General features: G+C 40.2%; 1 protein-coding gene across 2 annotated transcripts in view; it reads left to right on the top strand.

The window, feature by feature from the left end:
- LOC133854221 (E4 SUMO-protein ligase PIAL2-like) overlaps window positions 1-16,573 on the top strand; it is a 31,175-nt gene that overhangs the window by 1,795 nt on the left and 12,807 nt on the right. For both annotated transcript variants that reach the window (XM_062290308.1, XM_062290309.1), the window contains exons 2-8: window positions 115-187; window positions 2,001-2,066; window positions 2,641-2,706; window positions 2,800-2,882; window positions 3,680-3,731; window positions 3,842-3,913; window positions 16,443-16,510. In XM_062290308.1, the coding sequence (XP_062146292.1) occupies window positions 115-187; window positions 2,001-2,066; window positions 2,641-2,706; window positions 2,800-2,882; window positions 3,680-3,731; window positions 3,842-3,913; window positions 16,443-16,510 (480 nt within the window). The remainder of the gene's footprint in view (window positions 1-114; window positions 188-2,000; window positions 2,067-2,640; window positions 2,707-2,799; window positions 2,883-3,679; window positions 3,732-3,841; window positions 3,914-16,442; window positions 16,511-16,573) is intronic.

Below are 16,573 nucleotides of genomic sequence, written 5' to 3'. Positions count from 1 at the left end.
TGTCAATGAATATAATCTAGTTGAAAATGTTTCTTTGTTTTCATACACTATTCTGCTTGTCTCCCACAGAATTGTTATTGCTGTAATTGACTAGATTTACTTTGACAAAAACAGGGGTATTGATTATGCAGTTGCAAATGATGAGGTCTCGCCCAAAGCTCAAGATTTGCCTCTTTTGTTCAAGCAGGTGATTTTTGCCTTCCTATTGGATGTCAAGTTCTTAATTTTCGTTGTCTTTTACTTTTTTTCGTCCTTTGGAGGCCTGTTATACCTATGGACTACATAGCCAAACATGACAAATTTCAGGCATTGGTGTTTGTGGAATTGTATAATATACAAGTGTGGGAAGAACAACTTATACTTAATATATAATCAGATTTTCTTGACATCTTTTACTTACCTGCAATTAAGGCCTTGAGGTTTCCGTACCAATGGCTAAAACCAGTTGGTTAGCCGAAGCTAGTGATAGCCAGAAGAAATTTAGAATATCTTGGTAACTCATTTGGCGGATATTTATTAGATTTATTTGTTTGCTAATCTGTTTTAATTTGCAGTTTATTCTCTCCCTTTCACTCAGAAGCACAGCTGCTGTAATAACTTGTGTGAAGAAAATAATGCCATGTTCAAATATGTGCATGATGTTATATAATTTGCTAATGGAATTTAATCCTTGCTGTTTAGGATATATAGTATGATTCAGGACTTGTATTTCTGCAACATAGTGAACTTCACCTGAAGTTTTTTTTCTAGAGAATGTAGCGAGTAAATCGTGTCATCTTTAAATGGATTATAATATTTATGCATATTGTATGTTTCAGAATTGTTGACATTCAATATCTATTTTCAGTCTGAAATTTGGTGAGGTACGGATGACTAAGTGGTGTACACATATTTCCTGTAGGGAATGGGGTGAAACATATGCACGTGAATCATATCCTGTTTATAAAATTTTCTTGTACAGCTTAATTTTTTTTAGCCTACATGATTATTGAGTTCATAAGCATCAAATAGCTGAATCGCTGGTGTTTACCCTTCTCTGTCTCTTTCTTTTTTCTTTTCTTTTCTGGCATTGTACTTCCTGAGTTTGGCATATCTTTATGCTAGCTGTTGAGCACAATGATGACCTTTATTATGCCCCTATCTGAGTTGGAGAAAGCAATTTCTGGCCCATCCTTGGACTCTTGTGCATTGGATGCCATCCATTCTCAAATGATTTCATTCTTGTTGTCTATTCTTTTCTTCGGCATGTTTATTTTTTATTTTTTTGAATAAGTTAAGCATTATGTCCAATAGAAATTGTTCAAATACACGGGCATACCCAGCGGAATGAAAGAGACAAAATACCCAATAACCTATCTAAACACCTCCTACGTGAACCTTCCATGATCCTTGAGCCATCTATTAACCTGAGATGTTTTAGTTCCATAGAGGGTTTGATTCTAATCCTGACACTGAGGATAGCCCTGTTGCGGTAGATTCTTGCATTCCATACTCTCTAAATGTCATAAACTACTACAGCAAACAGTAACTTGCATCACACGGTATGAGGGGACTTGCCTTTGAAACTTCATGACATCCATTCAACGTTATCTCCCCAGCTTTGCAAAGATGAATATTGCACTTATCGCAGAGATGGTGCCAAATATGTTATGAGAAGGGGCAAGAGAAGAACAAATGGCCACAAGAGGAGCATTTGACCTTCCGGATGATGCCAAATGCAAGTAACTTCTTCTGGGAATATAAACCATCCCAAATAGTCAACCAATGAATCATTGCATGCCTCAGAATAGCCTTAGTAAACCAAACCAACTTATAACACCTTGCCCTCGGGCCTCGAGAATGAATGCTCTCCTAGGCATTTGAAACTGAAAAACATCCCCTAGGGTCACGTTTATGTGTCTATGAGGATTATTAACTCATTGTTTCTGTTTGAATGTTTATCTATGAAATTTTATATTCTGAAACAGGCTGTTCTTATATTTTAATGTGATGGTGTGTAGGCATGCAAACGTAGAAATGATCCCCATTTAGAGGCGGCTATCATGGTGCTTATGGTCTCTGTGAAGGTATGAGTTAAACGCAGCCATTGATCGCTACCTTGAGTTTTCAGTAATGATTTCAATGTCTTTAGTCTGTCACAATGTTTTGCATGTTGGAAACAGTTTCAATGTTTAGAGTGGATTTTTTTTTTATGAGGCATCTTTTACATTATTGCAAAAATTGTCAGGCTTAGTTATTTTCTGAGTTGTAAGGAGTGATGTGCAGGATGGGAATTTTAAGAATGTTTGGATAAATTAATTGTGAGTTTTCTTGGATAGAATGAAACACATATTATTAATAGGTTTTCCTTGTGCTTGTGGTTCACTCCTTTAGAACTTCTTTCTAGTTAGGTGTTCCTCTTGTATACATTCTGTATATATGAGTTGCACCTTTTGTGCATTTTAATGATATTTTGATAACTTATCAACAAAAATTTGCTGTTTAATATAGATCCTTTAGGACTCTAGCTTAATATATATTATTTTAGTTTCTCCCTTTTACCTGAGATGTCTTTAGGAATGTCAGGTAAATGGTATCCATTCAAAATTTTGTAGTATTCTCTTACAATTTTTTCCTAATGAGTGTGTTTTTTAATGGCAGCATGCTTGTAAGACTGGGTGGTTTTCAGAAAAGGAGGCTGAAGAACTTTTCACACTAGCTAATGAGGTTTGCTATCAAATGTTGTTCTCATTGTGCATATTCAGTTTATGGTTTTTTGTCATATTATCTCTAGCTAATAGTTTTCTTTCTGATCTGCAGATAGGGAGAAGCTTCTCCAGTCCGGGAGATATTAACACAGAACCCAGTGATTCTCATTCTGCTATTTATCTAATTATGGAGAGGTAGGAACATGCTTTGCACTGCACTAATACTTACTGTATATATAATGTGCCTATAAAGTTTTATGGCAATAATTATTAGTACACTCCAATTTAAGCTTTCGTTTTAAATAATGGTATGATACTTGAAGCTGAGGCCCCAAAATGGAACCATACTGAGTTAGAAACTTGAGTTTTACTTGGAGTAGGTAGATTTTTTCCACCTAAGGAAGGACAAAGAAGATATACATTCTGACTTATTTTTTTACCCTTTTATGTTTAAGCAATTACTGCCTTATATAAATACTGACATCTTTGGCTCATAGATATGTACAGGGATTCATTCTACTTTTTTTTTTTTGGTTCTTGTTTACATTTTTTAACAATGACCGTGCTGTTGCTAGTATGAACATTCTTTTCTGATTATATTATTAGGGTCTGACTGAGGTGATGTGGGTGAAAGTAAAACCCAAGTCAAACCATCACTTTGATCAGCAAGGATGTTAATGTGACTTTGGTTTTACTCAAGTTATGCACAGTTTTCAATATAATATGGATAGTTACTGTCTGATTTATATTGATTTTAACTCTTATGTCAACCAAACGGATGTTGTGGGAATTCCAACTGAGAACTTGTAAGGTAGGCCAAGATTCAAAAGTTGATTTCTTAACTGGACCACTGGTTTAGAATTTGTTGACATGGTAGGATATCGAGTCATTACAAATAATAATTATACTATTATGGACTATTTTAATCGGATGATTAATGATCTCTCTCTCCCTCTCCCTCTCCCTCTCCCTCTCCCTCTATGTGTGTGCAGGTTCTACCCACGAATGAAGATGGGCCATATTCTTGCTTCTCTTGAAGTCAAGGTGGCTCCTTTTCCCTAAGCCTGCTTTTTTTTTTTTTTTTTTTTTTTTTTTTTTTTTTTAATTATTATTATTTTGAAGCACATTCTAATATACTTTTGTTTTCATTGTAGCCTGGATATGGGGCATACGTGATTGATATCAATATTTCAAAGAATACACCATGTTCTCCCAATGAAAAAATTGTAAGCATCTGCTGAATTAATCTGAATTAGGTGACAATACAATTTTTCTTTTTCATTTTTTTTCCCACCCCCATTGGGTGCACCCAATAAGTCTAGTTTTATATGGAGCAGCATTGTAGAAAAAAATGGAAAGGTAGGTGGTTGGCTTGTTGGAAGAGGCTCTATTTGTCAAAGGAAGGTAGGCTGACCTTGATCAAAAGTACTTTGCCCACATATTATTTGTTGTTGTTTCTTATTCCAGTTGGTGTGGCCAATAGGATTGAGAAGCTTCAACGATATTTTTTTATGGGGAGGTATCAATAAAGTGTTTAAGTTCCATCTAGTTAAATGGTCAAAGATTTGTTCTCCTATGCAAACATGTGGATTGGGGGTAAGAAACTTGATTCAGTTTAATAACGCATTGCTGGGTAAGTGGTTATGGCGTTATGCTACGGAGAGGGAGGTTTTGTGGAGATTGGTGGTGGAAACAAAATATGATATTATGCGCGGAGGTTGATGTACTAAGGAGGTAGAGGGACCCTTTGGAATTGGATTGTGGAACATATTAGAAGGGCTTGATGAGTTTTTTTCGAGATTGGTCAGATATGAAGTGAGAGATGGAACTAAGCTTAAGTAATGGCATGATTTATGGTTTGGGGATCTGTTATGGGCTTGTGTTTGGGATCGGGTGACTGGTTTGGTGAGGGGCAAAGCCGCAGGATCGGTCTTCCTGAGCTTACCTATGGTGATGGTGATGAAGGGATAATGGGGTATTGAAGGTACCCCTGCCTCCTAACAACTCTTAGAGCCGTGTTTGATAAAATTCAGCATGCATTCTTATTATTCAGAATCTCTACTTATAGAATACAATATCACTGCTGTTTTGGCTAGTGCCTTATTTCTAGGAATTCTTTCCCTATTCATATCCCTAAAATCCTGCTATCAATCCCTTAATTAATGGAATACAGAATTCCCTTATTCTTAGGAATTTCCTTTCCTATTCTTAGGACTTTCCCTCTCACAAGTCGTGCTCCACAAGCACCGACTTGTCCCTCACTTCTTCCCTAATGTGAATCAGCCGCCACTAGGATTAGGGTTAGGTTTTGCTGCAGCTAGGGTTTCGTCATGTTGCTGCGTGCGTTTGTGCCTCCTAACATAGGTCCGTAACAGGATCAACCATTGAAGATGTCTTTTCTTGAGTTGTTTAGTATAGCTTGTTGTAAGGAGGCGTGGGTCGCAGATTGTTGTAGTTTGCATGAATGGTTTAGATAGAAAAGTTGGAGGCTATTGTTCAGACAGGTGTCTTTTCCTGAGTTACAATAGCCTATCACACATTGGGTGTGGTCGTACTAAAGAAGCTTGGCGGTTAGCTCCTTTGTGCTTATTGTGGTGTATTTGGAGGGAGCAGAATGCTCGGCTCTTTGAAGATGTAGAGACATCTGTGGTGGAGAGCGGTTGCTCAATACGTTATATATTTGAATAGCGTCCCATCATAGCTTGAGTGTCTTTACTTATGTAGACTTTTTAAAATTATTCTCTGTTCGTCCCTTTTAGGGGTTCTCTTGTATACTTCCCGTGTATAAGGGTTGTGCCCTTCTGCGCTATTTTTATAAATTGCAATTACTTATCAAAAAAAAGAAAAAAACAATGATCAAAATACCCCCAAACCCTAATAACTCTTCTAACACTCCTTCTCAAGCTGGAGCAATATATCATATAAGCTCAGCTTGGAAGAAACAAGCAAATGAAAAACACCTAGAAAAACATACTCTAACATTCCCCCTCAAGCTGGAACAACTCGGAGCAAACCATACAAAGACTGATTACAAATAAAAATAATAAGTAAATTTGCTAAAAGCTTCAACCCCGTTGAAAACTTGCCGGGAAACTGCAACGGGCGATTGGATCTTGCCGAAAAACGCCAAGGCCAGTAGGATCTCGCTGCAAAACACCAAGGTCGGTCAGATCTCTCTGCAAAACACCAAGGCTGGTAGAATCTCATCGGGAAACAACTAACTGGTCAGAAACCACCGCAAAACACCTAGGTTGGTCAGATCTCACCGCAAAACACCAAGGCCGGTTGGATCTCACCGCAAAACACCAAGGCCGGTTGGATCTCACCGCAAAATACCAAGGCCGGTTGAACTTCGCTAGAAAACAACAACCGGTTGGAAATCACCGCAAAACACCAAGGTCGGTCGGATCTCATTGCAAAACACTAAGGCCCGTCAGATCTCGATAACAAACAACCAAGAGTAGATCGGATCTTAACGCAAAACACCATGGCCGATTGAATCTTGCCGGAAAGCAACAACCGAACGGAAGCCACCACAAAACACCAAGGTCTGTTGGATCTTGATAACAAATGACGATCAAGTTTCTCGTGATCAACCAACAACAATGAAACTTGAACGGGAACTACTCCCCATGAGCAACAAACCCGCTGAACCGGTTCAAAAACAGACTGAACCGGTCATCAAACCCTCTGAACCAGGGAGTAAACAAGTGAACTGGTTATAAAACAAACTAAACTGGACATAAAACCAATGGACAGGTCTGAAATCACACTGAACCGGTCGAAAACACACTGGACCGGTATGAAAACCATTAAACCGGTCTGAAAAACCACTGAACCGGTCTGAAAAAACAACTGAACTGGTATTAAAACGCACTGAACCGGTCTGAAACCCACTGAACCAGAACTAAAAGGGACTGAACCAGTCTTAAACACACTGAACCGGTCTGAAAACCACTGAACCGGACCTAGAAGGCACTGAAGCTGTTTGAAAACCACTGAACTTGTCTCGAAACATACTGAACCGGTCTGAAAAACAATGAACCAGTCTTAAAACACACTGAACCGGTAAGAAAACAAGCTGAACCAATCACAAAACAGCAAGAACCAGAATGAACCGTAAGAAAACCATCCAAAAATACCAAGAACCGGCTTCAAAACCCTTCAAACCGGGATAAAAGAGGCTGACTCGGTATAGGAATTGGATTCTGTAGAAAACTGGGTTGAGGCTACCCCAACCTTGGACGAGGATATCTTGACACGGTTAAGGAGCAGATGCCACCTGTAACCAAATGAGGATCATCTTCCTCCTAGAGATGCCGCTGACCATCGCTTCCGGCCGCTACAGTGACAACGTGCACAACAGACGTTGGCAGAGACCTCCTAGAATCACACTCACGTAATATCCACCGAAACCCATCCACTAGAAGAACTAAACCACCGGGCAACACCACAAAAGCCGTCGGAGTAGCCACGAAAACCAGTGAAATCACCAGATTTTCCAGAGTAGCCACCGAGCACCACATAAACCTCCAGAGAAAACAAAGAGAGTCGCCACAGAACTAAAAAACACCATTTAACGCCACAAATCCATCGGAAAATACTACAACAACGCTGACAACCACGAAGACCACCATTAATGGCCAAACGTTGCCGATAAACACAACAAAACTGCTGGAAACTCTGTAAAAATACCACAACAGCCGCCGGCAACCACGAAAACCACCATCTCCAGTAAACACAACAAAACTGCCGGAAGGACCACCACACACCTCAGAACTCCACAGAAGACTACATATGTCGTTGGAGAGAGGGTAACCTTGCTGGAAACGATAAGAACATGCTGAAGAACGATTTGAACAGGCCAAAAAACGAATAGAATAGGCTGACGACCACCATGAAAGCATCTACGAAAACCATGAAAATCACGGAAGGGCACCGAAATAACCACCGAGAAAATATTGGAAATATCAATATCGAGAAAGACAAGAAACCACTACCGAGAACAAGGTACACGAATTTTTTTTTTTTTTTTCACTGGAGATTTTTTTTTTCTTCGGTCTCCAAGAATAACTCTAAATCTTCATCAAGGCAGCCCACACAGGCAGTGCTGCCACCATATGGAAACTTACCAACAGCAGGACGTAAGGTTCAACCAAAGAAAAAGAGTGGAAAACAAAGACTACAAAACAAAAAACCAAGGACCTAAACCCTAGGGCTCTGGTACCATGTTGTAGTTTGTATGAATGGTTTAGATAGAAAAGTTGGAGGCTATTGTTTAGTTACAGTAGCCTACCACACATCTTATTATATAGGTTTAGGGGAACATTATAATGACCAAAATGCTCCCATACCCCCGAATTACTCACAAACCCAAATAACTCTTCTAACACGGATAATATGCAGGTTTGGAATGGGAATCTCCTGTGGAACTTATCTTTTATTAGATCCTTACATGATTGGGAAGTGGATTGCGTGATTGCATTTTATGATTTGTTGTATTCTCTCAGATTGAGACAAGGTGGCGAGGATTGTATATGGTGGATTCCTTCAAAGAGGAGGAAATTTGAAGTAAGATTGTTTTATCAAGAATTATCTAGATTGAGGGTTCATCTTTTCCTTGGAAGAGTTTTTGTAGAGTACAAGTTCCATTGAGAGTGAGTTTCTTTGTGTGGACAGTGGCTCTTGAAAAAAGATTCTGACATTGGATAACTTGAGAAAGAGAAAAGTAATAGTGGTGGACTGGTGTTGCATGTGTTAAAAGAGTGGGGAATCTATAGATCTTCTCCATTGTAAAGTGCTAGAAAATTATGGAGTATGGGTTCGGATTTGGGCCGTGGTTGCCTAATTCTTGTCTCTTTGAAGACAGTGGCGGCGGCAGTCCAGGATGGTGTTTTTCGGTATGAGGGGTCTGTTCCGACTGGGTCGAAGATGCCTGACGCCACCGATGGTCTTTCTTTGAGGCTGTGTTCGCCGGCTGCTTTGGTTCCTACCCTATCGCCGACAATAATCCCCAAGAATGCGCCTAAGCTCGTGGATTTTTATAATAGCAAGCACAAGGTCAAGGGGGCCTTGAAGTTGGATGTGGGTTCTCTTGCAGGTGAGGATTTCAGCGTCGTGTCTGGTGCTTTGCTATTTGTAGGCAGCCAGTGTACGGTTCTAGGTGGGTCCTTTGGACTATTTTCTGCTTTTGAGCTTATTGGCTTGTTGGTGTTCACGCCGATGGATGTCTTGGTACTGGCCTCGGCAATTCGGCATGTGGGTTCTTCTCTAGCAACCCCAGTTGATGCCAATTTGGACCAGAGTTCGCCATTTGTCAAGACCACTGCCCAGACCTCTCCGACGGGGGGTCTTTTTCGGCGGGGTCTTCTCAAGCCATGTTCTTTTGTTGGGGTTCGTGGATGCTCATCTGAGTTAGACCATCCCCAGCCCGCATTGACAATATTGGGTTGGGCTTCTCCGGTAGCTTTCGATGTGATAGCTAAGGGAGGCATAGGTACGACAAACTTGGTTCATCCCCTGGAGTTGCCACATTGGGATGGGGAGGATGGCTTTGTCGGGCACTCCGAGTTAGTGCAAAGGGCGAAGAAGATCTCTCCCCTTCTGGGAGTCTCTTATGGGGGTAATGCGAAAAGGTTTTTGGATATTTTGACGTTCTTTGAAGAGGGACATTGTCAAGAGGTATTAGGTTTTGCTTCTAAATCGAAAGGGAGGAGGGAGGTGAAAAACTTGGAGTGCTCCTTAAATTATGAGGGTTCTAGCCGGGGTAAAGGCAAAAGGGTTCTTTCAGTGGTTTGATGGCAGGTGTAGGGTTTCTTTTGTGGGTGTATTGGGTATTTCCTTTCCGGTTAAGGTTTTTTTTTTTTTTTTTCCTTCTGCTTGGTGTCCTTGTGTATACTTCTTATGTACTTGAGGGCGCCTTAAGCTTTTTTTTATAATATTTGCTTGATTATCTATAAAAGAAAATAAAAATTTATGGAGTGATTTTCACTTTTTCGGAGTCAAATGGGTTATTCCTAAAGGCTAGAAGGGTAATAGAGTTGTTAGGTTGTTGTCGTAGTTTGCCTCGTCCTTTGTCAGATCATTTCCCAATCTTGCTTGATTGTGGAGGTGTGAGCAGGGGCTTGGGTTCTTTTAAGTTTGAGAACATGTGGTTGAAAGCTAAAGGGTTTGCAGAGCTCGTTAAATAGTGGTGGGATTCTTATCGTTTTTATGGTACCCCTTGCTTTATCCTTGCTAGCAAATTAAAACAGTTAAAGGTTGATTTGATTTACTGGAACAAAGAGGTCTTTGGGAATATCGAAGTTCGGAAAAAGGCCATATTGGAAGATATTCAATCTCTTGATGGTTTAGAAGAGGAGAGAGATCTGGCAGCAGAGGAGAGAGTGAGGAAGGAAAAGGCCAAAAATGATTTGGCAGAAGTGGCCCTCATGCAAGAAATCAGTTGGAGACAAAAATTTAGGGCTATTTGGCTTAAGGAAGGCGACAATAACACGGGGTTCTTTCATCGTCTTGCTAATTCTAATAGAAGAGACAATTTTATCTCTAGCTTGTGCATCGATGGAAATGTCACTTCCGAGATAGAGTTCATCAAAGAATCTATCACCCAATATTGCTCGAATCTCCTAACCGAATCAGCTCCTTGGCATCCCTCTTTAGATGGTTTGGCGTTCCCTTGTTTAAATTCTTCTGAAGCGGTTTGGCTGGAGAGACCATTTCAAGAGGAGGAGATTTTTCAAACCTTGCTGAGTATGGAGGTAGACAAAACACCGGATTCGGATGGCTTCACCATTGCTTTCTTTCGTTCTTGTTGGTCCATCGTGAAGGCTGATCTCATGAATTTCTTTGATAATTTCCATGAGCATGAGAGGTTTGTGAAGAGTCTTAGCGCCACTTTCATTACCCTTATTCCGAAGAAGCTTGGTCAATTGGAGGCAAGGAACTTCATACCTATCAGCCTGATAGAGAGCGTTTACAAGATCCTGGCAAAAGTTCTAGCGAATAGATTGCAGCCTATAGTGGGAAACCTTATTTCCAACGGCTAGAATGCTTTGGCGTCAGATTCTAGACTCTGTTCTTATAGCCAATGAGTGTCTGGACAACAGATTGAGATCAGGAACTCCTAGAGTTTTATGGAAACTTGACTTGGAAAAGGCTTTTGATCATGTTAATTGGGGCTTCCTTCTATATATTTTGAGACGTATGGGTTTTGGCCCTAAATGGAGGAAGTGGATTTCGGCATGTATTTTCACAGCTCGCTTCTCGATTTTGATCAACGGCAGCCCGCATGGCTTCTTCGGTAGCTCACGAGGTCTTCGCCAAGGGGACCCTCTATCTCCGCTTCTCTTTGTTTTAGTCATGGATGCCTTCAGTAGGATGCTTTCTAGAGCAATGGAGGAGGGCTTTCTTTCTGGCTTCCGAGTTGATAGTCGCAATAACTCCCCCTTGGAGATTTCACATCTGTTGTTCGCGGATGATACTCTTATTATGTGTGATGCTGACATGGATCAAATTCATAATTTGGACCACATTCTTTTGTGCTTTGATGCCATCTCGGGTTTAAAGGTTAACCTTCAAAAATCCGAGTTAGTTATAGTGGGGAGGTCCCATACATTGAGGGGTTGGCAAACATCCTTGGTTGTAATATCTCTTCTCTTCCGTTGCGTTACTTGGGTCTTCCTCTTGGTGCTCCCTTCAAATCTAAAGCCATTTGGGATGGGGTAATTGAGAAAATGGAAAAAAGGCTGGCGAGTTGGCAGAAGATTTACTTGTCCAAGGGAGGGTGCCTTACTCTCATCAAGAGTACGCTTTCCAGTATTCCTACTTATTTTCTATCTCTCTTCCCCCTTCCAGCTGGCATAGCCAATAGACTTGAGCGTTTTCAGAGAGATTTTCTGTGGGACAGTCCAGGCGGGGAACACAATTTACATTTGGTAAATTGGAAGACTGTTTGCTCCCCAATTGCGAGAGGGGGATTAGATGTCCAAAAACTTATTCTGCTTAACAAAGCTCTGCTCGGTAAATGGCTTTGGAGGTTCGAGAATGAACAAGATTATTTATGGAGGCAGGTGATTGCTTCGAAGTATGGGATCCAGAAAGGGGGGTGGTGCTCTAAGGAAGCCCGAGGTTCTTATGGGGTTGGTCTCTGGAGGCATATTAGGAAATATTGGGGAGCTTTTTCCAATTATATTTCCTTTAAAGTTAGGGATGGCCTTCGCATCCATTTCTGGCACGATATTTGGTGCGGTGATAGTGCTCTAAAGAGTTCTTTTCCTAAATTCTTTGCCTTAGCTCGTAACAAGGAGGCTTTGGTTTCAGAGTACATGGATCGCTTCAGTCCACGCACTCTATGGAATTTTAATTTCATGCGAGATGTTCATGATTGAGAAATTGAATTTCTGGATTCTTTTCACTCTTTTATACTCCATGAACCCATGTTCGGGAGCTACGTATAGCGTGGTATGGACTCCGTCTAGCTGGCATGGTTTTGCGGTAAAAAACTACTACACTATTTTATCTTCTCCTAACAGTGAAGAGCTTGGTTCATTCCCTTGGAAAAGTATTTGGAAGGTGAGGCCCCTCCGCGCATTGCTTTCTTCTCATGGACCACAACTCTGGGTAGAATCCTCACGGTGGACAATCTTAGGAGGCGGGGGTTTCAGCTGATTAATCGCTGTTGCCTTTGTAACAAGGATGAGGAAGCTATAAATCATTTTCTCCTCCATTGTGAGTCTGTGGATATTTGGCACCTAGTGCTTATCTGCTTTGGGGTCTCTTGGGTCACACTTGGTAACGTGCCTCAATTGCTCCATTGTTGGAAATTCCTTGGGCATGGACATTCTGGAGAAACTATCTGGAAAGTTATTCCAGTCCTCTTAATTGGAGCATTTGGAGAGAAAGAAACCGTCGGATCTTTGAGGATAGTGAGTCCAATGTGCCACTTCTTAAATCCTCCTTCCTGAGATCTCTCTGGGATTGGGTCTTTACTCATGTTCCTAACTTCTCTTTAGGGAATTTGGTAGATCTGATTTGTTTTCTAGATTGTAACAACACTTTGGTTCTTGGTGCTCATTGTATAGCAGCTAGTTCTTTGGTGTTCTTGTTTTCTTATATACTCTTCATGTACGAGGATTTTCCTCTTTCTTCAATAAAACTTATTATATTCATAAAAAAAAAGCTTTATATATGGATAAGGGCGTATAATTTTTCACACTTTTCTAACTTCACTGAATTTGTGGATTTTTGTTTTTCTTTACATCATCAGTGAGAGTTTTCTCTTGTATACATCTTGTGTATTAGAGTTGCACCCGTTTGTGCTTATTAATGAATTGTATTACTTATAAAAAAAAAAAAAATATTCTTCACCCCCATCGTTGACTGGAATTTGTTGAACACCCCCACCCCCAAAATGGTCTAATTTCTCTGTTTGAAACAAATTGAGTTGAATCCCACACTGCAGCTTCTATGTATGTAGGTATATAGTTGTGTATGTGTTTGTAAGTCTGTTATTGGTCTGATCTATTTCTATATGTGGTCTAATATTTGTCAACAACATGCATGACAACTTGCCTTCTGCGTACTATTCTAGCCTTGTACTTTTCTAATGTCCATTCATTCGGATTCAATCATTGTTTCTGATCATACGTTTGTATAGAGAGTTAGATTGTTTTGTAATTCTGCATACATAACATGTATGGTAGTAGTTGTATTTATAGAAGAATCCGAAACATCTAGATAATCACTAGATGTGTTTTACATGAAATAAACTATCTATCTAATCTGAACGTATAATCTAGAGTCCTAGTAGATTACATTCACAACTAGTCTAGAGTAATCTAAATAGAAGTCTAACTAGAAGAGTCTTTGTTTAACTCTAAAGCATTATCAGAATCCTTATTCAAGTCTATAGTATTATCTTTAGCCGAATAGGATTCTGATCCAATACGCCCCCTCAAACTCAACGTGGGAGGATGCACGTTGAGGTTGGATTGTAGCATCCCGAACCGGACAGCAGGAAGGGGCTTGGTGAGGACATCAGCCAGTTGATCTTTCCCAGAGATGAAGCAAACATCAAGAAGTTTCTTAGCAACCATATATCTAACAAAATGATAATCAATCTCTATATGCTTTGTTCGTGCATGATAGAGAGGATTAGACGTGAGATATGTGGCGCCAATGTTGTCACAATGTAGAACTGGTCGATGTGGAGAAGTAACACCAAGTTCACTGAGTAAAGATTGAATCCATGCTAATTCAGCTGTTGCATTGGCCACTGCTTTGTACTCGGATTCAGTACTTGAGCGAGAAACGGTTGGTTGCTTCTTTGAGCTCCATGACAGAATATTGTTACCAAGTAAAACACAATAACCGGAGGTGGATCTTCTATCATCCAGACAACTTGCACAATTTGAATCTGAGTAAGCTGTGAGTTGCTTGGAAGAATTCTTGTAGATGCAGAAATAATGGGAGATTGTAGACTTTAAGTAGCGCAAGATGTGCTTCACTGTCGACCAGTGTGATTCCCTAGGATCTTGCATAAATTGAGAGAACTTATTGACGGCATACGCAATATCAGGTCGAGTAAGAGATAGGTATTGAAGGGATCCCACTGTGCTTCGGTATAAGGTTGGATCTGTGATAGTTGAACCTTCAAATCTACTAAGTATGGTGGAGGCGGACAAAGGAGTAGAAATCGGCTTTGAAAGCAACATATTGGTCTTAGTGAGAAGATCATTGATGTACCTTTGTTGTGAAAGATGAAGACCATCTTGATGCCATGTAGCTTCAACACCAAGGAAAAAATTGAGTTGGCCGAGATCGTTGAGTGCAAAAGAGGAGTGAAGATCATTGATGAGCTGAGTGATTGCCATTGAATGTGAGCCTGTAATTATAATGTCATCAACATATATGAGCACAAAGATGGTGATGACGTGAGCTTTGTAAATGAACAAGTAGGAATCTGATTTGGAACTAGTGAATTTCAGATCAATCAACCGAGCACTTAGCCGAGAAAACCATGCGCATGGGGCCTGTTTTAAGCCATATATAGCTTTGCAAAGTTTGCACATAGCTGTTGGATATTGAGGATGCTGAAATCCAGTAGGTTGAGCCATATTCACCGTCTCTTGAAGAAGACCATGGAGGAACGCATTACTGACATCTACTTGCCGAATCTCCCAACCTGCAGAAACAGCTATGGAAAGCACAGTGCGAATGGTGATCGGTTTAACAACTGGGCTATATGTTTCAGCATAGTCAATTTCAGGTTGTTGGTGAAACCCTTTGGCTACTAGATGAGCCTTGTACTGTTCGATGTCCCCATTTGCCTTTCTTTTAATTTTGAAGACCTATTTTGATCCAACTATGTTCATGGATGGGGAGAAAGGAACAAGAGACCATGTTCCATTTTTGAGAAGAGCATCAAATTCAGTGTTCATTGCTATACGCCATTCCGGATGTTTGTTGGCTTGAGAAAAACAAGTGGGTTCATCTTCATGTGCAGCTATGGAAGCAATGAGAGCTTGAGGAGGTGGATACTTCACTCGTCCATCAGTAAATGTGTAAGGTTTGTAAATCTGATTCTGAGACCGTGTGGTCATGCCATGGACTTGAGCTGGAAGGACTGACAGTGGTTCTGGTGAAGAAGCTAACTCAGAGTTTGAGGAAGGGTCAAAAGAAACAATGGTTTGAAGATTTGGAGGAGTAGTGGTAGTTGCTGATGGAGATGTAGAAGTGGATGAATTTGGAGATGTAGAACTTGGTGTATTTGGACAGGATGCAGAATTTTGAGAAGGGAAGGACTGAACACAAGGAATCGATAAAGATGAAGGTGTTTGAGGAGGAGAGGAGACTCTGTGTGGTGATGAAGTTGAGAATGGAAAACTGTTTTCATTGAAGACAACATGTCTTGCAATGTACACTCTATCGGATGGGATATGAAGACATTTGTAACCAACATGTCTTGCCCCACTGTCCGCCATCACCGGAAGAGACAAACGAATCCTCTCTCCCAACGCATCCGCCCCCAAAGAGGGAAACTCAAATCCTTTAGAGGCCGAATCCAGCCCCCCAAGCAGACACGGGGTTAAGTCACAAACAGACACTTCCGATCGCAGGTTGGGCTTCGCCGCACACACTGAGGCAAAAGGATCTTCAACCACCGCCGTGCACAAGCTAGGACTTGCGCTGGAGAACTCACCAGTATCCGATAGCCCTCCACCCATGAGATATTGCTTTATGAGCAAGACTCCTTATTTTCCTAATAATAATAATCTATTATTCTTTCCAAGAGACAATACGACTATTACCTTTTTTTAAAAACCTAACCTAATTATTCTCTTAAAGAAGGGCATAAATATACTTCCTATAATACCATTATCATATACTCTAGGTACGTAACATCTAGATAATCACTAGATGTGTTTTACATGAAATAAACTATCTATCTAATTTGAACGCATAATCTAGAGTCCTAGTAGATTACATTCACAACTAGTCTATAGTTAATCTAAGTAGAAGTCTAACTAGAAGAGTCTTTGTTTAACTCTAAAGCTTTATCAGAATCCTTATTCAAGTCTATAGCATTATCTTTAGCCTAATAGGATTCTGATCCAATAGTTTGCAATATTTTGTCTATATGAGTATTTTTTTTTTAAACCCATTTACTATGTTTTTCCTTTCATGAATTTGGAAAAATTCTTTATAGTCATTTTTTAAATCTCACTTTGTAATTTTTACATTATGTTTTGCTTGCAGTGGTTATTTGTAGCACAAACAGATAACATAGAGACATCTGCATGCATTATAAGTCCTCCCAAAGTGAAGTATGACTTATTTTTCCCTTTTCGTTTTTAATATGCTAGAATTATTATCTATTTATTCTGAAA

The sequence above is a fragment of the Alnus glutinosa genome, chromosome 13, assembly GCF_958979055.1.
Source record: "Alnus glutinosa chromosome 13, dhAlnGlut1.1, whole genome shotgun sequence".
Lineage (NCBI taxonomy): Eukaryota > Viridiplantae > Streptophyta > Magnoliopsida > Fagales > Betulaceae > Alnus > Alnus glutinosa.
This window is presented reverse-complemented; position numbering and strand designations above follow the sequence as displayed.